Source organism: Geotrypetes seraphini, chromosome 15 (genome assembly GCF_902459505.1).
Source record: "Geotrypetes seraphini chromosome 15, aGeoSer1.1, whole genome shotgun sequence".
Classification (NCBI taxonomy): Eukaryota; Metazoa; Chordata; class Amphibia; order Gymnophiona; family Dermophiidae; genus Geotrypetes; species Geotrypetes seraphini.
Window position 1 is genome coordinate 35,206,583 of NC_047098.1, and position 25,345 is coordinate 35,231,927.

General features: G+C 42.8%; 1 protein-coding gene across 3 annotated transcripts in view; it reads left to right on the forward strand.

Moving 5' to 3' along the window:
• The window catches only part of EFCAB5 (EF-hand calcium binding domain 5), a 98,329-nt gene that overhangs the window by 63,460 nt on the left and 9,524 nt on the right, over nucleotides 1-25,345 (forward strand). For all 3 annotated transcript variants that reach the window (XM_033921236.1, XM_033921237.1, XM_033921238.1), the window contains 6 exons: nucleotides 1,740-2,026; nucleotides 4,495-4,667; nucleotides 7,373-7,601; nucleotides 13,463-13,615; nucleotides 14,415-14,521; nucleotides 16,255-16,508. In XM_033921236.1, coding sequence (XP_033777127.1) covers nucleotides 1,740-2,026; nucleotides 4,495-4,667; nucleotides 7,373-7,601; nucleotides 13,463-13,615; nucleotides 14,415-14,521; nucleotides 16,255-16,508 — 1,203 coding nt within the window. The remainder of the gene's footprint in view (nucleotides 1-1,739; nucleotides 2,027-4,494; nucleotides 4,668-7,372; nucleotides 7,602-13,462; nucleotides 13,616-14,414; nucleotides 14,522-16,254; nucleotides 16,509-25,345) is intronic.

The following is a 25,345-nucleotide window of genomic DNA, read 5'->3' on the forward strand; positions in this document are numbered from 1 at the left end:
ACTATCAAGAAAACTGAATAAGCCAAATTATTACAGAATGCTACACAAATATCATGCTAACAGAATACCGCAGTCACACATGGCAGGAATGGTGTTAGGGGGAGTGCAACTAGGGCAACTGGTCAGAGAGAGCCCTAAACCAGCTGGAAGCTAAAGGCACACTGCCTGGGCTTTGCACTCACCAGTTGTGCCTAACATCAGCTCTAGCAGGATACATATTTTAAATCTGATATATTCTAATCACAAGATAGAAATAAAATTATTTTTTTCTACCTTTTGTCGTCTCTGTTTTCTGCTTTCATCGTCTTTTCACTCTCTTCCATCCAGCGTCTGCCCTCTGTCTCTTCAATCCAGCATCTGCCTCTTCCATCCACTGTCTGCCCTCTACCCCTACCCCTCCCATATGGTATCTGCGTTCTTTCTATGCTCCTCTCTCCTACACCAGATCTAGCATCTTTGTCCCTCTTTCCTTATTTTTCATCTGACCCCCCTTCCCAGCATCTATCTCTCTCTACCTTGTCATTCCTCTGTCTCTCCCCTTTCCCTCATCTGATCTCTCCATTCCATCCTGACTCCTTCCCCTCCTCTAATCTCCCTGCCAGCTGTTTCCTTCCAATGTTCCTCCTCCCCTGTCCAGCAGTACCTTCTCCCTTTCTTCCTCCCCTTATCCAACAGTAACTCTCTTCCCTTCCCCTTCTCCCCTGTCAGCAGTAGCCTCTTCCCCTCCCTTGTCCAGGAGTACCCCTTCTCCCTTTCCTCCTCCCCTTATCCAACAATAATTCTCATCCCTTCCCTTCCCCTTCTCCCCTGTCAGCAGTAGCCTCTTCCCCTCCCTTGTCCAGGAGTACCCCTTCTCCCCTTATCCAACAGTAATTCTCATCCCTTCCCTTCCCCTTCTCCCCTGTCAGCAGTAGCCCCTTCCCCTCCCTTGTCCAGGAGTACCCCTTCTCCCTTCCCTCCTTCCCTCTCCAGCAAATGTTTCCTCTATGTAGGCTAGCGGAAGCTCTGTGTGCTTTTAACTTCGGCACACAGCTGCCCCTAAGCAGTATTTTAGTGCGGTTTCATGAGGCAGCCTCGGGGCCTTTGGTAGGCCGGTCCCCTTCGATGATGGGGCCTACCAAAGGCCCCGAGGCTGCCTCATGAAACCGCGCTAAAATACTGCCTAGGGGCAACTGTGTGCCGAAGTTAAAAGCACACAGCCCTGCCGCTGCTTTTCTGGGGTTGCGGAGACATACGCGTCAGGAGTCGGTGGTGGCAGGCAGGAGTGCCGGCATAGCGACGGCAACAGGAAGTTGCACGTCAGCTGACGCCAGCACCTTTTGCTGCAGCGGGGTCCTGAATCCTTCGCGGACCGGCAAGATTTTTTTGCGGACCGACACCGGTCCGCGGACCGGTGGTTGAAGAACTGTGATTTAGGGTGCATAATGAATTGTTAGCACCATCTGCTTAAGTGCTTTTGAATATTGACCTCATTAAATCCTAAGTAATTATATAACCATGAGTTCACACAAAAAAAGTCACATCAAGTTCTGCATTCTCTGAGTCTTATCTGGAGAACCTCCAACAGCAGAAACAATATCTCCCCTTAGCCACACCACTAACCAGTACAAGAGGGTACTATGGTTTGATACATGAATGTTACCACAAATGATATTTAGAATTCCCAATCCCAGGAGATTTCATATTTGAGGTCTGCCTCCAGAAATTTAGGCATTCTTTGCTTTTCTGTACCCTCTTAGGACGAGATCATCTGTTATTTCCCCCGGGTCAGAGTGGGGAACTGAGATTATCTGCCAAGACCTTTCAGCATTACATTGAATCCATTGTCAAAGAGCTCTCGGATGAGCACGAGATGGGGTTCGAGAACCTGGTAGCGTACCTGACATCGAGTACAGAGAAGACAAAGACAGAGCGCCTGCGGGGGTCGGCACGCAGGAAATGGCTGCACCAAATTCTGCAAGCGGCTGAGAACAGCGCAGGGAACCTGGAGCCTGTGTATCGGGCAGTCTTCATGGCACTGAACAAGGTGTGTGCTGTGTCCATGACCCTCTTCATGATTCATCAGATTGTGCCACAGCCACCTCCTTATCTGTGGCACGCAAGGGTACAGCAGCTGAACTTTTAGAATGACTGGGGTTGCTCAACACAGCACTGACTAGCAACACTGAACAGTGGTGTAGCCCCAGATGGGCCGGGTGGGCACAGGTCCACCCACTTTGGATTCAGGCCCACCCAGCAGTGGCACAGCAGCAATGTGACTGATGAGGACCCCCAAGCCCTGCCAGCTGAAGATTCCCAGCATCTCTTCCTCCAGGAGATCAGGGGGTCACTTAAGGCCACTCCCCCGACCCAGTACCTTTAAATCCTTTAGTTCTTTGCTGGCAGCAAACACCAACACATTTTCCCTGCTTGCACCAGCCCAAGCCTTCCCTCTGACACAACTTCCTGTTCATGGGATCAGGAAGTTGTGTCATAAAGAAGATTCAGAGTTGGCATGAGCAAGGGGAATGAGTTTCTGCTCACTGCTGGCAAAGACCAAAAGGATTTAAAGGGATCAGAGGGAGTCAGGGAACCCCCCTCCCCTCACACACACACATCATCTGGCAGGAGAGATGCCAGACAGCAGGGGGGTGGGGTTGTCATGCCTACCCACTTTGGGCTCAGGCCCACTCAAGCCAACACCACAAATATTTGACAGTAGCTCCACATTAAAGCTGAACCGTTTCTTACAGTGTCATGGATGGCTGCCCATTAGTTGGACTTCACTTGTTTGCATTCTGCCACTGATCTGTACAAATAGTGGATGAAACTCAGGCACTGTTCTCCCTGCTCATGGCATTGGTTTGTGTTAATACCCAAGAGCCAGCTGCAGGTTCCTTGATGATGGAAGGAAGTGGGGGGGAGAGGGGGGGGTGAAAGACAACTGTTTTGCAATATGGTGTAAACTCATGTTTCACAGGCTCAGTTTTAGAACAAGCACCTAAGGCAGGGGTGTCCAACCTTTTGGCTTCCCTGGGCCGCATTGGCCGAAAAAAACGTTCCTGAGGCCGCACAAATGCACAAACGCTGCAGCAAGACAGAGGAGGGAGCCGGCAAGACAGTAAACACCCAGGGGCAGCAGAGGAAAACACTGCATCGCCTTTATCCGGGGCCGCACAAAATACTTCACGGGGCTGCAGGTTGGACACCCCTGACCTAAGGCTAAAGTGTTGCCCGATATAAAAACAAAACAAAACAGGGAGGTTCTGATTGTCTGGAGAGGTATCTGGGAGCTCTGTCCCCTTCTCCAGGATTGTCTGCATTGAACGGTGTTTCTCAGCTCAGTCCTGGAGTACTCCCCTTACCAGTCAGGTTTTCAGGATATCCACAATGAATATGCATAAACTTTATTTGCATACTCTGCCTCCATTATATGCACATATCTTTTATGCATATTCATTGTGGATATCCTGGAAAACCTGGCTGGTAAGGGAAGTACTCCAGGACCGAATTGAGAAACATTAGCTTAGAATAGGGATAGGCAATTCCGGTCCTCGAGAGCCACAGGCAGGTCAGGTTTTCAGGATATCCACAATAAATATGCATGAGTTAGATTTGCATCTTAAGGAGGCAGTGCATGCAAATTCATCTCATATATATTCATTGTGGATATCCTGAAAACCTGACCTGCCTGTGGTTCTCGAGGACCGGAATTGCCTACCCCTGGCTTAGAGCACGGTTTTGTTTGCTTTTTCTAGAGCAGGCATTCTCAACCCAGTCCTCGGGACCCACCCTACCAATCAGGTTTTCAGGATACCCACGATGAATATGCATGAGATAGATTTACATATAGTGGAGGTAGCATGCATATTCATTGTGCATTTCCTGAAAACCAGATTGGTTGGGTGTGACCCAAGGACTAGTTCAAGCAGCTCTGCTCTAGATCGAGGATTAATAGCAGAAGAATATCATCTTGAAGGGTTGGCATTGTCTTGGTACACCGACAGGAGCACGCAGGACATCGGTGCGCCGACAATTCCGCTCTGTCAAATGCGCGCAGGGACAAGTGCGTGCATGAAGGGACTGGGATTTTCGGGGTGCAATGGTAAGTGTAGTGTGTGTGTGTGGGGGGGGGGGGTTTGCAGCAATTGAGTGCATCAGCATCCCCCTGAAGGATAGTGGAATTATGGTGAGGGGGTTCACCCCCACCCCCCTCAGAGCAGAAACAGAAAGGCTTCAGGAGGACAGCGTGAGTTTTAAGTGTAGTAGGGGGTCCCCCCCACACCCCCCAACCCCTCCCAAACCGCCCCAAACGTGCGCAAATGGGAAGGCATGGGGGCGGCACACATTTGTTTTGCGCACAACTGTCGGGGTGGAATTGTCAGCACGTCAATGTCCTGCGCGTATTTGAAGGGTCACCCATTGTCTTAGTGCAGAAATCTGTGTTTCTGTGTGCTCTGTTGGCAGCTGAGGGGCAAAATCCTTCCTTAGTAATAGCAGAATTCCTCTGCATAGGATGCTGAGGCCCACGGCAACAACAAGAGAATCAGTGCCAGCATTGGCCTGCTGGAGAAGGACCCACAGCAGGGTGACGAGTCAGAGGTCCAGCTTCGATATGTGGCCTGCACGAGTGAGGATGCCCCATATGTCTTGAATAAAACTCTTCACATTGACATGCAAGGCGTGAGGTAAGTAAAAATCCCATCAACTACTGTCCATTCATTCTACAGATCCTATGTTTTGGGGGGGATGTGCATTTGTTTGAAATCACATGGGGATTTCTCACGTCGTATCATTTCATTTCTAAGCCAAATGAAAGGAAAGATCCGAAATGTCATTTTTTTCCTGTACCAGCAATGGAGCGCATGGTTGCACAAAGAGGACGAGATTCTGCAAATGGCGCCCAAATTTGGATGTCGAAAAAATGCCCCAAGTAGGTGCCATTTATAGAATAGCACATAGGCGCTGATTCTATAGGTGGTGCCTGCCGCGGCAGCTGCCTAGCAAATGGGCACCTGCCACGTGTCAATCACCGACAGGTGCCGCATATAGAATCGGGCATACCGTTAGCCTAGGATCCTTTGTGAATCGCGGCTAGTGTCACCTGGTGATGCTAAAGGCTGGCACCAGCCCTACCCGTGCTCACTGCTGGCCTTCAGCATTGCTAGACACCTGTAGGCACCATGGACCAAGGCGCCGGTCAGGCAGGCCGCCTAGTGGGGACTTTGGGCTAGATGCACTAAAGTCAGCGATCGTCGCTAAACCTGTTTTCACAGCTTTAGTGACAATCGTTTTTACCGACCCATGCACAAAACGGCTCACCATGTGTTTTTCCCCTTGATCGCCCATTTTCCAATCCAGCCATTTTCCGATCCGGCAAATTACCTAACACCCCATGCAAAATAGCCAAGCGATTGATGCACTAACATCACTTGGCTATGCAAAAAACAAACAAACAGGGGTTTTAGCTATCAGAAAAAAACTGTGTTACTGACAGGTCTGCCTGGGGGGTTTATCATTTTTTTTTCAATGGCACAGATTTTTTACATGTGTTACATATGCAAAATATCTGTCCCATAAAAAATAAAATGAAAAGTCTCCCACCGCCGATGACAGCCCTCCCCAACGACCCCCGACAACGTGGAGCCAGGAATCCCCCCCATGAGATGTTCACTCCCTCCTGCCATGTTGTCCCCACTACCCCCTCCCATGAGAGAAAATTGTCAGGAGGGATGTCCATTCCCTCCTGTCAATGGAGACCCACCTTTCTCCCTGGGAAAAAAAGGCAGGAGGGATGCCCATTCCCTGCTGCCACCAGATACAGAGGGAGGAGCTTTAGGCGTCTGAGCTAATCAGGGCCTTAGGCTCCTCCCTGTACATCACATGATGCACAAGGGAGGGGAAGGCCTGCCATTTTCCACAGGCGGGGCTTGGAGCTGGAGGGACGTGCTTCCCTCCAACTCCCAACATCTAGCAAAGTATTGGGGGGGGGGGGTGGTGTCAGGGAGTGAGGATGAAGTTCGGGGGAGCATCCGGTGGCAGGAGGGAGTAGGCATCCCTCCTGCCTATTTCTCTTTTCAGGAGGAAGGGGGAAGGGTAGGAGATGGTTGAGGATGGGTTGGTGGCAAGTTTTAAAAATATATCTTTGGAAGTGTTGTAGAATCAATATTAGTATTAATTTTTAATGTTTACTAGCCAGTCTGAACAAGCAGGTCAAGGCAGTTTACAAAATTAGCAGTAAGCTTGAAATCTTTTGGTAGCCTTCAGAGCTCTCTCGTATTCACACTACGGCCCTTTACATGAGAAAGGTTGGAGACCACTTACCTAGAGAATAATGTACAGGAGGAAGCATGACAGAAGCTAATTTTAATGTTATAAAATGCTGGTGATATCACAAACCTCGGGGTTTTAAGATAAGTCATAAACCCACTATCCATAGATAGACTTAAATTCCTTCATTTACAATAAGGAATTGCTGGTGCTTAATCTCTGATATTCAACATGGATAAGTGTAAAGTGATGCATGTAGGTAACAAAAATATCATGCACGAATACAGGATGTCCGGGGCAGTACTTGGAAAGACCACCCCGGAAAGAGACTTGGGAGTTATGATCGACAAGTCGATGAAGCCGTCCGCGCAATTCGTGGCGGCGGCGTAAAGGGCAAACAGAATGCTAGGAATGATAAAGAAGGGGATCACGAACAGATCGGACAAGGTTATCATGTCGCTGTACCAGTTCATGGTGCGCCCTCACCTGGAGTACTGTGTTCAGCACTGGTCGCCATACATAAAGAAGGACACGGTACTACTCGAAAGGGTCCAGAGAAGAGCGACTAAGATGGTTAAGGGGCTGGAGGAGTTACTGTATAGTGAAAGATTAGAGAAACTGGGCCTTTTCTCCCTCGAACAGAGGAGATTGAGAGGGAGCATGATTGAAACATTCAAGGTACTGAAGGGAATAGACTTAGTAGATAAGGACAGGTTGTTCACCCTCTCCAAGGCAGAGAGAACAAGAGAGCACTCTCTAAAGTACAAACGTAAGGAAGTTCTTCACCCAGAGAGTAGTAGAAAACTGGAACGCTCTTCCGGAGTCTGTCATAGGGGAAAACACCCTCCAAGGATTCAAGATAAAGTTAGACAAATTCCTGCTGAACTGGAATGTACGTAGGTAGGGCTAGTTTCAGTTAGGGCGCTGGTCTTTGATCAGAGGGCCACTGCGTGAGTGGACTGATGGTCATGATGGACCACCGGTTTGACCCAATAGCGGCAATTCTTATTACAAATGTTGCCTCTAACAATACAGTGGAAAGGCCAGAAATGTTTGAGGGGACATTTGCCAACAGCTAATATATTTCTGGCATCACTGTAAGTCACTGCATTCTTTGTCACAGTTTCACTGCAATCAACGAGGGGAGGCCCATTCATGCTCCCCAGGTCCAGTACCACGGAAGCGTCCACTTCTGGAACATGGAGCGCCCGGAAGAGGAGAGGAAGGGCTCACTGCTGGTAATGCCACTGCAGGATATCATTAACCGAACCTTTGGGACCCTCACCATTGACACCATGCGAGACACTCAAGAAAGGACCATCTTCTATACCCATGAGATCAGTTTTTACCAGGTACGGATGTTCTATGTGTGCGTATTTGCATTGCTTTTGTATTTATAGTACCAGTGTGTACCCTGAACTAGCAGTCGCTTCCTGCTTAGCTGTAGTTCTTGTGCCTCATAGGTCACTCTTTGCCTGTGTATACTGTCCCCCTGGTCTTGCTTCAGGCCTTAGCCTTAGCCATTTCTTTACTGACCAGTTCCTCTGCTCTCTGGCCCCTTGATCTTACTCTGCGCATCCCTCCCTTCTACATTTAAACAATCTTTATTGAACACCAAATATAGAACAATGATCAGTATGTACGGTCTGTGTCCCGTATATGGACATTCAGTTGAGGACTGGCTGGGGAGGGCTTTGATGGCTGGGATGGTTAAGATGGGCTGGAGTGAGCTTTGATGGAGGTTCCAGTAGATGGAACCTAAGCACATTAACCCAACAGGGCTCTGGGTTTCTGGCCCAGAAATATCTAAGAAAAAGGACAATTTAAATTAATTTATGGAGCATGTATGGTTGGGCAGACTGGATGGACCATTTGGGTCTTTATCTGCCGTCATTTACTATGTACTATGTACAGTAATAATTCAAAAGTTCAAAAATTTTGCTATATCCCCTACCAACTAGCCTTAAATATTCATAAAACTAAAGTTATGCTCTTTCCATGGAAGGACTGTAGCACACTGCTTATTCCAATTTCTATTAAAGGCATTTCATTGCAGACAACCCAAAACATTAGGATTTTAGGAATAATATTTGATAATAAATTATCATACCACGATCATATAAGCCAAGTGGTTAAATCCACTTTTTACAGACTTCGCCAAATTCGTTCCGTGGCCAAATTTTTATGTGCAAAATCCCTGAATATTCTAATACGTTCTCTAGTGATCTCCAAAATCGATTATTGTAACGCCTTATTTAAAGGCTTGCCACAAAAAGAAATTAGACGTCTTCAAATTATTCAGAACGCCTCTATTAAATTAATTCACAAAGCTAAAAAATTTGACCATGTTTCACCATTACTCAAGGAGGCACACTGGCTACCTGTTGCACATCGCATTTTATTTAAATTATGTTTACTTACTTTTAAATCATTAATATTCCAAACTCCCGCCTTTATTTTTAGAGTTTTAATTCCCTATACTACTTCTAGAACGCTTAGATCACAGGATCAACATTTATTGGCCATTCCCTCACTGAGAGTTGCTAATACGAGGCGTCATACTATTTTTTCAGTGACTGCTCCTCAGTCTTGGAATGATCTCCCACTATATATAAGAGAGGAAAAGAATTTAGACAAATTCAAGACTAAACTTAAAAGTTTCCTTTTTAATGATGCTTTTAGTGAATAAATAATTCTTTTATCTCTCCTTATCTTACATTTCTTTTTTTCATGTTTGTCTTCCCTCCTAATGTTTTTACCTTAATATATTAAATTTAATATTGATTGTAACCACTAAATAATTTCCCTGTTGTTTTGATATTGTATTTACAAACTATTTAATTTAAATGATTTAATCTCTGTATAAGAATGTCCATATCTGTATGTCTATGTAATATGTTACCCATATTTTAGATATTTTTAACAATTTGTACATCGCCTAGAATGTAGAATAGGCGATTAATCAAACTATATAATAAACTTGGAAACTTAGCAAAGAAAATATTGTACATAGAATATTTCATAATTCCTTCCCCCCCACCAATCAATTAATCCCTTCATCACATAACTTAAAAAGGACTTTATGTGACAAACAATATCATACTCCTCCCCCCCCCCACACACAAAAGATAGCCATGCAAAAATAATAATATGCCAGAACTACAGGAACAACCAAAGGGCACATTCCATATTGAGTGGAGGTGTGGCCAGGTGTTACAGCTACTGCCTTAGCACCCTGAGGTTGTAGGTTAAGTCCCCAGCTGCTCCTTGTGACCCTGGGCAAGTCACTTAACACTTCATTGCCTTAGGTACAAAATAAGTCCCTGTCTGACATATGTAAACCACCTTGATTGTAACCACAGAAAAGGCAGTATATCAAGTCCCATCTCCTTTATATTTAATCCCAGGTGACTCCATCTTTACTCATTGTGAACAGCTCTAGCTGTACCCCTCTTTTCTGCCTCAGATATACCCTCTTTTAACCAGCCTCCAGGGCTAGTGTTAAGGTTTCTGGCACCTCCCTGCAACCTATCAGCCAGTGTCTTCCCCCCCCCCCCTCCCATCCAGCCAGCATCTCCTCTCTCTCTCTCTTCCCTTCTCCAACTCCACCCCTGTCTGGCATCCTCTCTTTCTCTTTCATCCCCCTCCCCAGGGAAACCAGAATGCCTTTTGGTTTGGGGGGACTCAAGCTCTGCCCCCAGTTCCACTTTCAGTTCCCACACCAATTTATATTTGTCTAATATTACGTAAATCATATACTTCCTAATTTTGTAACAGAGTGTCAAAATTTAGGTGCCATTTCTGCACCTATAGACAAGAAACGGCACACATGAAATGGGGGCAAAACATCTACAGGTATGTTATAGAATACTTATGCCCAAGATAAAGTGATATTCTATCATTTGCATGCACAAATCATTTAGGCCCATATTCTATAAACGGTGCCCTACCAGTGCCTAAGTTAAATGCAAAACGCCATTTAAAAGCAATCTAAAAGAAAATTCAAGGCGTCTACTGGTGCCTAAAAAAACAGGACCCACATCATACCTATAGAGGCATTTAATGACAGCTAATGCCACTGTAGGCTAGAGATTGGTTTCAATCTTACTTTTCCGATCGTACATCCTCCGTGTTATTCAATAATGAAACTTCTAATAATTTCTCCTTAACATATGGTATTCCGCAAGGTTCTATATTATCTCCACTTTTATTCAATATCTTTCTTGCACCACTCCTTACCCTGTGTCAGTCCATCGGCTTTAATGTCTTTGCTTATGCCGATGACATTCAATTATTACATCCCATTGATACTAATAACCCTTTGGACATTTCAACAATAACCATGAAACTAGAAAAAATATCAGATTGGTTAAATATCAATCGTCTGGCGTTGAATATAAATAAATCAAATATAATGCTCTTTCCCTGGAAAGATAATTTAAGTCTTAATTTCCCAATCACTATCAAGGGCATTCCGTTAGAAGAAGTTAAAAAAATAAAAATCTTAGGAATTATATTTGATAATAAACTCACTTTTCATGATCATATCAGCAGTGTTGTCAAATTATCTTTTTTTAGGCTCAGACAAATTCGCTCTATTTCTCAATTTCTTTGTGAAAAGTCTCTTAAAATTCTTATCCATTCTTTCGTTTTATCTAAGATAGACTATTGTAACTCTCTATATAATGGTATTGCTCAAAAGGAACTTAAACGCCTTCAGATTATTCAAAACACATCTATAAAATTGATTACTAAAGCAAGGAAATTCGACCATGTGACACCTCTTCTTAGGGAAGCCCATTGGCTACCAGTCACACATCGTGTAACTTATAAAATATGCCTGCTTACATATAAAACTCTTCTTTTCAAACCCCCAGCATTTATTCATAAATATTTGATTCCATATACTACTAATCGAATATTAAGATCTACAGAACAACATCTGCTATCGGTCCCCTCTCTTAAATTCATTAATACTCGACGACAAGTTATCTTTTCTGTCTCAGCCCCCCAAATCTGGAATTCTCTCCCTATCTATTTAAGGGAAGAAACAAACATAGAAAAATTCAAAGGTAAGCTGAAGAGTTTTCTCTTTAAAGATGCCTTTTCTAATTAATCATTTCTACACTAATTAATAATAATTCTTTTACCTCTAATCTTTTACTGAAATATTCAGCCTTTTCCTTTTCCTTGTGTATTTTCCCTACTTGTTTTTCTATCTTTAAAATATATTGTAACTTTTACCCATGCTTTTCCTCATGTTTCATGTGTTTTTTTTTTATTTTTTAAATTTTTGTCAATAGTATGTTTCAGTCTTATTCAGTGTATTTTTCCCCTTCTATTGTAATTTTAGTAATATGTAAATCGCTTAGAATGTGGATTAAGCGATTAATCAAATTTTTAATAAACTTGAAACTTGAAACTAGAATGATATGGGGACAAATTTTTCTCTGTCCCTGCAGAAACTCAATTTCCCCGTTCCATCCCTGCTCCATTCCTGAAGCTCGTGCAGATGAGGACAGAGCTTAGGCATTGGTGGAATGAGGCATTATGACATCACAATCTGAGCTCTAGAATGTTGCTACTTGTGATTTTAAAGTGTTTGAGGCTTGTGCAGATGAGGATAGAGCTTAGGCATTGGTGGAATGAGGCAGTATGACATCACAATCTGAGCTCTAGAATGTTGCTACTTGTGATTTTAAAGTGTTTGAGGCTTGTGCAGATGAGGATGGAGCTTGCAGGAATGGGGTAGAAACAGGAAAAGAACTCATTGGGGCAGGACAGGAAAAGAACTCACCTGGATGGGACGAGAAAATGAATTCCCATGGGGACAGGGAAAGATTTGTTCTCGTGTCATTCTCTACTGTAGGCTTGGCTAGTGCCAGAAGTGGCATTAGGCATCGTAAAGTGCCTCCATAGGCACAATTCACGTGAAAGGTAGGTACTGGAAATATAGGTCTTTAAAATCCTGGTCTATATTTCTGGCGCCTACTTTTCATGAAGCTACAGTGATTGACACTATTGGCACTATTATGTGATTGACATGCGAACGGTGGCCATTTTTAAGGCGGCGGCAGCGCTGTTTATAGACTCCGGGCCTTAGCACATACAGTAAGTGTAAGGGATATGCATGTGGATTGTAGGTTGCGTGCCACACTTAGCTGTACAGTTAAACCTGCCATACACCTGGCCTAACTATTCACACCTACATTTAGACACGTCAGTGTCCACTTAAGCTACTGTTCTCTAATTGCATCTTGATGCCACACAGATCATTGTAGAATTGGTGCTCAGCGCATGGCATTAGCCTGCCGAAATTTGTGGCACCCAGCTATGGAACTGGGGTGGTAAATAAGAGCAAGAACATTATAATGCCTCTGTATCGCTCCATGGTGTGACTTAAGGGTATTGCTCCACAGTTCTGGTCGCTGTACACTTTCCCCTCCGTATTTGCGGATTCCGTATCTACGGTATCGATTATTCGCAATTTTCTGCCAAAAAAATCATTTTCATTTTTGGGGCTATTTTAAGTCCTGTGAGTCCCCCCTTAAGCCTTACCTGGTGGTCTAGCGGGTTTTCGGGCAGGAGCGATCTTTCCACGCTCCTGCCCTGTGCAGATCGCTCACAGGAAGTGGCTACCTTGAGGACTGTTCATGCAGCTCAAGGTACTGAAGGGAATAGACTTAGTAGGTTGTTCGCCCTCTCCAAGGTAGGGAGAATGAGAGGGGACAGATTCCGTACGAACATAAGGAAGTTCTTCTTCACCCAGAGAGTGGTGGAAAACTGGAACACTCTTCCAAAGTCTGTCATAGGGGAAAACACCCTCCAGGGATTCAAGACAAAGTTAGACAAGTTCCTGCTGAACAAGGACGTACGCTGAAAGGGCTAGTCTCGGTTAGGGCGCTGGTCTTTGACCAGAGGGCCGCCGTGTGAGTGGACTGTTGGGCATGATGGACCACTGGTCTGACCCAGCAGCGGCAATTCTTATGTTCTTATGTTCTCTAACAAGATTTGCAACTTTTTTTTTGCAAAGGTTGGTTTGAATGCTATTCTCTCCATCACAGGCTGTTATTCTAAAGTCACGCTGGCAGCTAAATGATGCTCTCTCTTTCCTTATGCCCAGGCCATCGATCATGTTCCCCCTTCACCAGCTTTTACGGAAGCTGAACCCTCTGTTAATATTGTTGGCATATTTTGCTCTTTCTCTCCTCAGGGGGTTTGCAACGTGTTTAGCACAGCCTACCATCACGTCCGAAACCGTCAGAATGTCTTGCAGCTGGTGGCGAGTGCCCTGGCCTGGATCTATAATCGAGCTCCCACCATCCACACTGTCACTACCTACATGATGGAACCCGGCCTGGAGAAGGTACAGATTGGATGAGAGAGAGAGAGAGAGAAGAAAACCAGTTTGAGGATAGGGAGACTATTTACTGGAGGTGGTGGGGTTGGGAGTGGTGTTGGTACTAGTAAGGGATTGTTAGTTTGCGATATGTTCACAAGATTACATCCACACTTATATTCCATAACAGATTACAAGGCCAATAAAAACATGCAGAAGGATTCACAAACCCAGAAGAAAATTGGCCAAATAATTCAGTCTGTGGGTACAGGCCTGCCATAACAATTATAGATAATGAATCCCATTCAAAACAGGAAAAATGTATCTAACTAACTCCAGACAGGGGAACATGTGCTAATCTTGTGTTATTTAGTCTATGGGGGGCTGCCAGCACTGATCTGATCTATTTAGATGAGCTTCCTTCCCTGGTGATCTTCCTGGGGGCTCATTCATTTCTGGCTCTTTCTGACAAGGCCTCCCACATGTTAAACAGCATGATGCGAATGCAGCACATAAATCACAACTCGGTTTTCTATTATCTGATTCTGACTAGCCCATCGCTCGGGTCATTGACTCTCTGGCTCCTGCCTATGACTCTTAGCCCTCCACTGCTTGTGCCTGATGGCCATGCCCAACTACAGGCCCAGCTCTCTACAGAAACTGGGAAAAACGGGAGCTGGACTTTAGGGGCTGAGCAGAATTCTGTTTCAGCAGAGTATAAGTCTCTCCCCAGAACCTGAGGCAATGGGAGATAAAAATCACAAGAAGTCTTAGTAGGAAAATCAGAATTCAGGCCCAGAATGTTCCTTGTTTGTGTGCTTTGTAGACAGATGACTACGTTTTGCGGAAGATGATGACAACAGATAATAACACAGGGATGTCGGAAATCCACTCGAACCCTGCCACCCTGCACAGGAAGGATAACCTTTTCAGGTCAGCTGATTTTGTGCTTTAGTGCTTCTCTGGATTCTCCCTTCCCCTCTGTGCTCTAAGCACTTTGGTCAGATTATGGTCTGCTCGCCTGTCTGAAAATGTTCCACTATTGCAGGGTGGGCAACATGTGGCCTGTGAGACTATGGGAAGTACAGTATACAGAAAAAAACAGCTTGCAAAAATGTCAATAACCAGAGTTTTGTTCCCAGTGGAATTATTGAAGGATACAATAGGACTAACTTGTTTGGCAGTGTTAGCAACTGTTTGGAAAGCCAGAAGTCTATGGTAACCAGTGGCATAGCCTTTCCTACCCCCCAGCCCGTACAGTAGACTCTCTCTCCGTACCTTCCCACCCCCAGCCTGTGCAGCAAATTCTCTCTCCCACCCTTCTCACCTCCACAAACTGTGCAAAGAATTCTCTCTCTTTCTCCCTCCTAGAGAATGACACAGTGACAAAATTCATCACCGTTCCCGTCCCCACAGATAACCATGGGAAATAATCCCATGTCATTTTCTAGTATCTATTTCAACCTCAATCCTTCTACACCAGCATTCTTCAAAGCAAAGCTTGAGGGTCAGTGGTTGTGGCCATTCATACTCTCATTCTTATGTGAGCCAAGGATAATGAAGCCATTGTGACATCACTGATGTGATTGGCTCTTAGGCACTGGTGGAATGAGGCATTATGACATTACAATATCTGCTCTGGATACCAGAGACTGTCATTCTGTAGTGTCTGTTTCAACCTCAGTCCTTCTACACCAGCATTCTTCAAAGCAAAGCTTGCGGCTCAGTGGTTGTGGCCATTCATACTCTGATTCTTCCCTCTCTCCTTAAAGAATGACATGAAGATGGTTTCCCGCGGTTATCCGCGGGGACGGGAACGGTGATGAATTTTGTCACTGTGTCATTCTCTCCCTCCCTTCTAACCCCACCAACCCATGCAGCAGATTCCCTATCTTCCTCCCTTTCCACCTCCTAGCCCATGTACCATTTCTTCAGGTCACTGGCAGCAGTTCCTACACGCTGCCGGCAGTTGACCCAGAAGCCTTCCCTCTGACGCAAAACACATCAGAGGGAATAATGTATGTTCATTCAGTCATCACATTGAATTTTGGTTTTGTTGGCGGGGAATTGTATGGCACATGTGTTAAATTTTCTATGTGGCCTTCTTTGTACCTAAGTTGCCTACCTCTGCACTGTTGTCTGAGCTCAGGGCCATAGGTGTGGTGATAATGCTGAACCATACAGAACTGCCAAGCAACCAAGATCCTTGTAGGGAGACTTTAGGCTAGCTCTCTGGTTTTGTGGTACCCATTTCAATTGGAAGCAGTAGGGCTGTAAATCCTACAATGCTCTGGGAGTAAGTTCCAAAACTAAGATGGAGCAAAACATTTGTCAATGAACAGTACAGCAGACAGTTTTCTTATCATGCTAACTATAGCATAAAGTTTTAAAATGTTTGTTGGTTTTATTATTGTATTTTTTATTTGATTTCATGTATTTTTTTCTTTTTGGTTTGTGTTTTCTACTTTCTTTTGTATATCTTATTATCTATTGTCTAATTTGCCTGGGCTGATGCCAGAAGGACAGAATATAAATGCCCATATTAAAACCATGAGTCAGAGATGGATTGACTGGAATATGGCTGTGTAGATAAGGAGCAGTGCAAAGAGAGAATCAGCCCATCCTTGGGACTCCTCTCCTCTAACACCTTTGGTCTTCTTTGTTAGGGATTATCTTTTCAAGTGTGCTGACAGCTCGGAGGCCGTTACCACAGATGCATATGGAGAGCGGCACATCGTGGTCCCTCTCCGAGAGCCCACAGGCCGGGCACTGGGGGTAATTGACATCAGCACTGGACAATGCAGAGAACTGCCAGATCATGAGATGCAGGACTTACAGAAAATGCTCCAGATGCTGCAAGGAGCCTGCTCTGGGATCCTGGAAGAATCATCTGGGGAGACCCAGAGAATCTTCATTCTAGGTCGGTGCAAAGTTGATGTCCAGTGTGCTTGTGTGAAGGGCAGAACACAGACCTGTAGTAGAAGCAAATCAGGAATGAAAGATGAGGGACTCAAGGTAGCCCAGTTCCTGGCTTTCTGTGGTGATTCATGTGGCATTTCTTGATCCCCACGAGATGGTCATATGATGCTTCTTAGTAGGGCATTTTCAATTACTCCACAATAGGATATACACTTCTTTAGCTATCTTTCTTGGGCTTCTCCTTATATACAGCATATATAGCAATATTTCCCCTAAGCAATTTCTTATCTCTTTAATAGATCCTCAGCTGGCTCTTCAAGGCTTGTTCATATGTCCATCATATGAGCCACTGTTGTCATTGGATCAATCTCACTATTACTCTTATTTAATTATTATTTCACTTTATGTTTATAATTTCATATTTTTATATCTCAATATTTTTTTCAAAGCCACTTATCTGTTCTAGGCTATTGCAAGGAGCGCCTCTTCCAACATGATCATGTTTCAATTTACTTCCTCAGGGTCGAGGCTCCTCCAGCGCTCTTAAATTCTTTTATGGATATCCCAGCGTCTGGTTTTCTTTTATGGGTTAGAACCTCATTCCACAAAGCTTGTCAGTAACTACTTCAAGTTTGGCAGGGCATAACATCATCCACTTATACACATCATACAGGAGCAGGCATATACTAGAGTCTGTCCCTTCTTAAAAAGAAAAAAATATGGTGTCTTATTACACAGTCAAGGGGAAAAGAAATTGTAATAGGGCAATCTGTGATATGTCATTACAGGGTTTAGGATAAACCTGCCTATTTAAGGGTCCTTTTTATAAATTTGAGGTAAACACTAACCCATGCTCACTGCTGCAAAAAATTGTGCACGCTCCACATTGAGGTGTCCTGTGGTAATTGAGCATACTACCCATGCGCTAAAAAATAAAATAAAATATATATATATATATATATTTTGTGGCACAGGGGATGTTGTCTGGAGGTGGAGAGTGGGCATGTTCTGTGCTAATCATTACAACTACAACGTTGCATGTTAACCGATTAGCGTAGGTTTGGCACGCGAGTCCCTACTGCCAACAAAATAGGTGGTGGAAAGGGCCCACACACTAATGTGGACATTAACATGTGGTCAATATTGAAAAATTCTGAAAATTGGGCATTTTACTGGAGTGGCAAAAATGGCCTTAGCGTGCAGGAATAACCTGTGTAAGGGCACCCTACGGCCACTTTTTACCACTGTTTGGTAAAAGGGCCCCTTACGTGTTTGAAGTAGGACCAGGGTCTAATACTTTTTCTCACCACACGATGGCGCCAAGAGAGTACACTATCCAAAGGGACACATGGAAACGATGCTGAGCCTGAGCCCTCCAAAGAATATGTCACGTTTTCTTTCCTTTTCAAAGTGACAAGCTATGTACAGATCAGCAATGCGCTGCCAATTCACCCTTCTCAGAGTTGGCTAAATGCATGTTTCTTAAATGACATAAACTGTAACTTCAAGGGGTTTTTTTTTGGCTAAAAGCTGTTGCAGAAATAAAGGTTAATAGATAAAACCAAAAATAAATAATGTGCTTCTTTTTATTGGACTAACTTAGCATTTCGTGATTAGCTTTTGGGAGCTAACGCTTCCTTCCTCAAGCCAACAATCTCTTAGCTCCCAAAACTTAGATAAGAGATGTACTATGTTAGTCCAGTATAATATTTTGTTGTTTTTATACAAGGGTTGATTCATAAGTCATGGCAACAATTTTTTTTTTTTTCTTTTGAAAACGCATCAACACAGGAAATCTAATATATACGTTTGAAAATGTGTGACATGTACTTCTTAATGTTGACACCAGATGAGAGATGAGTGTAGTGGTCTCTGGTAGGGGTGAAGCAAAAAAACATGACATTTGAAATCACCGTTTTTATTAACTTGCGAGTGAGTATGTTTAACTCAGGGCTGCCCAAATCCGGTCCTCGAGATCTACTGGCAGGCCAGGTTTTCAGGATATCCACAATGAATATGCATGAGAGAGATTTGTCTGCACTGCCTTCTTCGTATGCAAATCTCTCTCTCATGCATATTCATTGTGGATATCCTGAAAACCTGGCCTGCCGATAGATCTTGAGGACCGGACTTGGGCAGCCCTGGTTTAACTGTTAGCATCCTTCCAGTCTCCCATCCCCAACGCTGTTACAACTGTCTGCTGTGTGAGCTGTAGGTGTAGCATTATCACGAAGCAGGTGGTACTGCAGAAATGACTTGTAATATTGTGCATTCACCGTGTATTCCTCACAAACTGAATGACACACAGGACAACCTGAAAAACTACTTTGAAAGATGTTAACAGTAAACAGTTTGTACTTGTATTTTGTTCTTCATATAGTACACTGTATGCCATAATAAAACTATGATTTCAAATGTCATGTTTTTTACTTTTCCCCTACTAGATAGCTGCATGGGAACGGGGTTGGCAGGAATCCTACGGGGATGGATTATGGTTCTTGGGGGCTCCCTTGGGAGTGCACCTGGCCAGTCTGCCTGCCTCCAGCGCTGCTTCCTCCTACATGCTGCGGTTGACCCTGAAAGCTCTGTCACATTTTGCATCAGAGGGAAGCCTTCCCACTGAAGCAAAACGCATCAGAGGGAAGCCTTCCAAACTGCCTCCAGCGCTGCTTCCTCCTACATGCTGCGGCTGACCCTGAAAGCTCTGTCACATTTTGCATCAGAGGGAAGCCTTCCCTCTGAAGCAAAACACATCAAAGGGAAGCCTTCCAAACTCCCTCCAGCGCTGCTTCCTCCTACATGTTGCTGCTGACCCTGAAAGCTTTGTCACATTTTGCATCAGAGGGAAACCTTCCAAACTGCCTCCAGTGCTGCTTCCTCCTACATGCTATGACTGACCCAGAAGGCTCTGTCACATTTTGCATAGAGGCCTTCCCTCTGAAGCAAAACGCATCAGAGGGAGGCCTTTCAGATCAGCGGCCAGCAGCATGCAGTAACCACTGCTGGTGGCACATTTTAGAAAAATTAACTGGAACTTCATGATCTGGGGGGGGGGGGGATGTAAGATAGATGCTGTACAGGCTCTGGGAGGAAGGGAGGGTAAGAGAGATGTTGCCCAGGCTGGGGGGGGGGGGGAAGGAGGGTAAGAGAGATGCTGCATGGGCTACAGAGGGTAAGAGAGATGCTGGAGGGGTGGAAAGAGAGTATAAGAGATGCTGAACGGGCTGGGAAGTGGGAAGTGAAGAAAAGAGAGATGCTGCTGGTGGGGGAGGGAAGAGAAAAGGAGAATGGTTGGACATGGGTGCATGGATCAGGAGGGAGAGAGAAATGGTGCACATGGGGAAAGGAAGAAAATGGAGAAATTGTTGGATATGGTGGTGGAGAGAAGAGAGGGAAAAATATTGAATGCTATGGTGAGAGAAGGGTGGGACAGATGGAAAGGGATGCAAGAGGAAGAAATGTTGGCTATGGTGGTGGAGGGAAGGGAGGGAGAGCTGTGGTACAGTGGGAAAGGAATGGTGGCACTATGTGGGAGAGGTGGGGTTTGGCAGTGAAATGAGCAGAGGATAGTGATTATAGTGGGTGAGAGAAGAAGCTGAAAATGAAGAGAAGGGAGAAAGAGGGTAAAAATTGAATGGACATAGGTAGAAAAAAAAAAAAGGGGGGGGGATAGCTGAATGGAAAGATTAATATATCAGAGGCAGTTGTAGTGAGGAAATGGAACAAGACAGGAGAGAGAAGAAAAAGACATGCAGAAGAATTTGCAGAGCAGAAGGAAATCAGAAAAAAGAGAAACTGGGATCGGTTAAATCAAGTTTCAAGTTTCAAGTTTATTTGAATTTGATGTTTCGCTTATTATAATCTAAGCGAATTACAATAAAAAAAAAAGATTTAACATATAACATTAAAATATATAATACTACATAAAAAAAAGGGGCGGCGATAGACTGACAATACAGACAAACTAAGATACATTAGGAAAAAACAAAAGGAGGTAAAGTTACAAATTGTTGTTTCCCGTAGGGGAGAAAGAGAGGTTGTAGTAGGGAGGGTAAAACATTTGGATTAGGATATTGCTAATAAAGAAGTCCCCGATTTTAGATCGTAGAGAAATGGTTAATTTTAGAGATTAAATGTAGTTTTGAAAAGAAAAGTTTTTAAATTAGTTTTAAATAGGTTGAGATCCTTAATTTCTCTAATATATAAAGGAAGAGTATTCCAGGTAAGAGGTGCCATGACTGAAAAAATGTCATGACGTCTAGTTCCTATTACTTTCAATGAAGGGACCATAAGCAACCCTTGTGAATCAGATCGGAGGGAGCGATTTGAAGTGTGAGGTATTAGAAGCCGATCTATGAATTGTGGTTCATTGGTGGATATTGTTTTAAACACTAGTAATGCTATTTTATATGTTATTCGTTGATTGATGGGCAGCCAATGTGATTTTATTAAAAAAGGAGTTACATGGTCGTATTTCTTCCCTTTGTGAATTATTTTAATAGTGGTATTTTGTATTATTTGTAGGCGTCTTTTTTCTTTTTGGGTGATATTTAACAGAAGTGAATTACAATAATCTAATTTGGATATTATAAGAGAGTGTATTAAGATGTTTAGGGATTGTGGTTCTAAATATTTAGACATTGAGCGGATTAAGCGTAGACGATAAAATATAGCTTTTAACTATATTGCTAATATGCTCTTGATAAGAAAATTTGTCATCAATTATTACTCCTAATATCTTTAGTGATGTTACTAATTCAATAGTTGTATTGTCTATTGAAAAAGGGGTAGAAAGTTTTAATCCCTGTTTTGACGGGAAGAGTAAAGCCTTTGTCTTTGATATATTTAAGGCGAGTTTGTTTTGTGTGAGCCAATTTTTAATTTTTTCTAATTTTTGATTGATTTGCATTATTTCGTTGGAATTTTCTGGGTTAACCGGATGAATCAGTTGGATGTCGTCTGCATAGGCGTAAGTGGTGAAACCTATAGATTGGGTAAGGTTAAGAAGTGGAGATAAAAAGATGTTAAATAACAATGGAGACAAGATTGAACCCTGAGGAATTCCGTAATTATAGGAAAATGGTTTAGAGTTAGAATTGTTGAAGCGTACCATAGAAATACGGTCAGATAGAAAGGAAGTGAACCATTGTAGTGATAAGTCATCGATGCCTATTGATTGAAGCCTGTCTAGGAGGAGAGAGTGATCGATAGTGTCGAATGCTGCCGAAAGGTCGAGGGAAAACAAAATAACTGAATTGTGATGATCAAGATTATAGATAATATTAATTGTGAGACCAATTAACGAATATTCAGTATTATGATGTTTCCTAAAACCAGTTTGGTTGGGGTGCAATATGTTTGTAGATTTGACAAAATCTGATAACTGGTTAAATATCACTCTCTCTGTGATTTTCGCTAAGAATGGAATGTTTGCAATAGGACGGTAGTTCGTAGGGTCGTCAAGACTGATTTTGTGGTCTTTTATTATGGGAAGTATAGTAGATGTTTTCCAAGTCTTGGGTATAAACCCAGAGTTGAGACTTTTTTTAATAAAAGAATGTATAAATGGTCCAAAACAAGAAAGATATTTCTTTAATATTACTGGGGGAATAATCTCAGATGGAGAACTCTTTAAGTTTATTTGTTGGATAATTAGTTTAATTTCTGTTAATGTTGGGATATTGAAGTTGGAACATTTGGCACAGGGGAGTTTGTAGTTATTAAATGTTTCAGGCGGGGTAATGATTGGGTTAGAGGCGAATTTGTTTCGTATATTGATAATTTTGTTACAAAAGGCATCTGCCAGGTTTTGCGCTGAAAGGCTTGAGCTTTTAATTTCTTGTTGTGAGTTTGAGTTAAAAGATTTTATAATAGAAAATAAAATAGATGAGTTTTTGGCTATTTTAATTTTGTTGGAGTAATAAGTTCTTTTAGCTTCATTAATTTTGGTTTTGTAAAATTGAGATTGTTCTTTGAATGATTTCATATTTTCAATGGTTTTGTTTTTACGCCATTTTCTTTCTATAGACCTAAGTTGTCTTTTAATCAGTAAGAGTTCTGGTGAATACCAGGGGTTTCGGACTTTTTGGTTAGAGACTGTTTTGTTAATTAAAGGGACTTCTTTGTCTAATAGAAGTTGGATTGTTTCATTCCATGAGTTAAGTTGGTCTTCAAGTGGGTCTGTCTCTAAGATTGGGGGTCTTGAAAGAAGAAAGGAGGAGACTGAAGAGAGTTCTAATTTTGAATAGTCTCGATAGGTAATTTTTTTTGGAGAGGAAGTTAATGCAATTTTCTTTCTTAATAGTAAGTTAAATGAGATAAGGTGGTGATCAGACCAAGGAACCGGTGTATTTAGAATATTAGAGTAGGAAAGATAGTTCGTATTTGAAATAAAAATCATGTCCAAGATGTGTCCTGCCAAGTGTGTAGATTCTTGAATGTGGGGTTGTAAATTTAATGCATCAGTGTAAGATAGAAGTTCTTTAGTGAGAGAATTAGTAGGTTCATCAAAATGGAAGTTAAAGTCTCCCAGGATTAGCGGATATTCAGAAGAGGAGCTGAAGTCAAAAATCAGATTTTGTAGAAGAAATAGGTTATTCTGTACAATTGGTGGGGGAATATAGAGCAATAGTATATCTGTTTTTGGATTAGTGTTAAGTTGAACTTGAAGAAATTCGATTTCTGCATTTCCTGTGGAGTGATCAATGGTTTTTATGATGTCCTTTGAATGGATTATAGCTAGTCCTCCTCCTTTTCGTTTCTGTCGGTGATTAAATATAAATGAGTAGTTTGTGGGGCAACAATAGGACAAATAGGCTTCTTCCCCTTCTGTTAACCAAGTTTCTACTAAACAGAGAAGGTGGAAACCTTCTGTAATGATCTTTTCCTTGATTAGATGATATTTACCTTTGATGGATCTGATGTTTATGAGTCCTATTTTTAAGTTCGTTTGACTTGGAGTAGTGGAATTACAACGGACAAATGGAGAAATAATGGGAATAGAGTTATTGTTATTGGTGAGCATGAATTGTTTAAGTGCAATTGGTATAAATGATGGGTGACGTGGTACATGTATTTTATTATTAGCAGGGGGACGAAAGCCCCAATGGATTGGTATACTGAGGGATGAGTTTGGGCTCAGGTTATTTTGGATGAAGACTTGGGTTAACATGATTAGCAAGAAAATAAGGCCAAGAAAAAAAAGGTTAATTTGGTGAAAATTCCAATAGAGGAGTTGGTTGTGATTTCTTCTGAAAGCAATATTGGTGGCGGCGCCCTCAGATTGCGCACGAAGGAGCGCACCTAAGGAGCGTGCGCCGCAAGAGACTTGAATTTAAAGGCCATGTACCGGGATAATTGGGGGCGGAGTCCTCAGCGTGCCGCCGCTGTGTGGCGGCAAAAGGTCAGATGACAGACTGCAGGAGAAAGTAAAATCAGGTAAAACAGTTGAAATTTTAAATACTAAACATTAAAAATTTTTAAATAATAGTAAAACAAAGTAAAACAAGGTGCCGCGTGCAAGGAGCGTAGAGTGATACTTTCTGGTGGGAATCTCTATGCCACACTTTTAAAATGGAATGTATGATGGCCATACAACAGTGACATTATAGGAAATTTATGGATGTTTGGGAACCATTGACAAAATTCTGTAAGGAATGATAATTGATTAACATTGGTCCAGGGTGGGGGGGGGGGGGGTAAAGGGGGAAAATGCACTATTATTCCAAATTGGGAAAGGTTATAGAAAGATTCTATGGCTTTGTGTTTTCTTGTTAATTATCGGGGGGGGGGGAGGGCTAAAATGACTGCTCATGTATATCTGTAAGATGAATGTGCTTTTCTTGGTATTATTATATGTATATATATATATATGTGTTTTGCACTGTTGTTTGGAAAATCAATAAAGATTTAAAAAAAGAAAAAAAAAGAGAAACTGGAACCAACTTGATGGAAAAATAAACTCCAGACAACAAAAGGAAAAAATGGAATTTATTGACTGAAATATATTAGCTTTTAGAAATGTATATAACAGATGTCTTTGTACTGTGTTCAACAGAAAAGGAAATGCATTTCTGGTTTTATTTCTCCAGTGTTGAAGTACTTGCTGACCTTTGCTGTAGCTGGTGGGTATTCCCAGGCACCATCAGCTGAGGATCTCCTCCAAAGGTGGCCAGAACTCCCTTCTACCAAGTGTAGCAGTCGGCATAGGGTTACCAGACGTCCGGATTTCCCTGGACATGTCATAAAATCTGTTAACCCTAAGTTGGCAACATCCTAGAACCATTGAGGTGCCAGCATCTGTGGCTTAGGGACATTGCTGCTGCATGCAAAGCTTGGTAAAAGGGATTTTTGGCCATCTTCGGAGGAAGTCTTCAGCTAACATAGCTTGAGGGTCCTCATCAGCTGGAGTATTTATGTTTTATACTTACATTAGAGACTCTGGCAGAGACCCATTTACAAAGTATGTATACTTCCTAATTAATATTTCCAAATTTAAAAAGTGTCTGCTTATTTGTAAATGGGTCTCTACCAGAGCCTTTAATTTAGTAGCATAATTAAATGAAATAACTACTTCTAAGGTTTATGGGGATCAGCGGGGATGGAGGAGATTACTTGCAGAGACGGGGAGGAATGGATTCAATTCCAGCAGGGACAGGTTTGATTTCTGTCCCCACGCAACTCTCTACCCCCTTCCAGAGACCACTGCACTCACCTCTCATCTGGTGGCAACATTAAGAAGTACATGTCACACACTTTCAAACGTATATATTAGATTTCCAATGTTGGCACATTCTCAAGAGAAAAAAAAAATTGCCATGACTTATGAATAAATCCTCA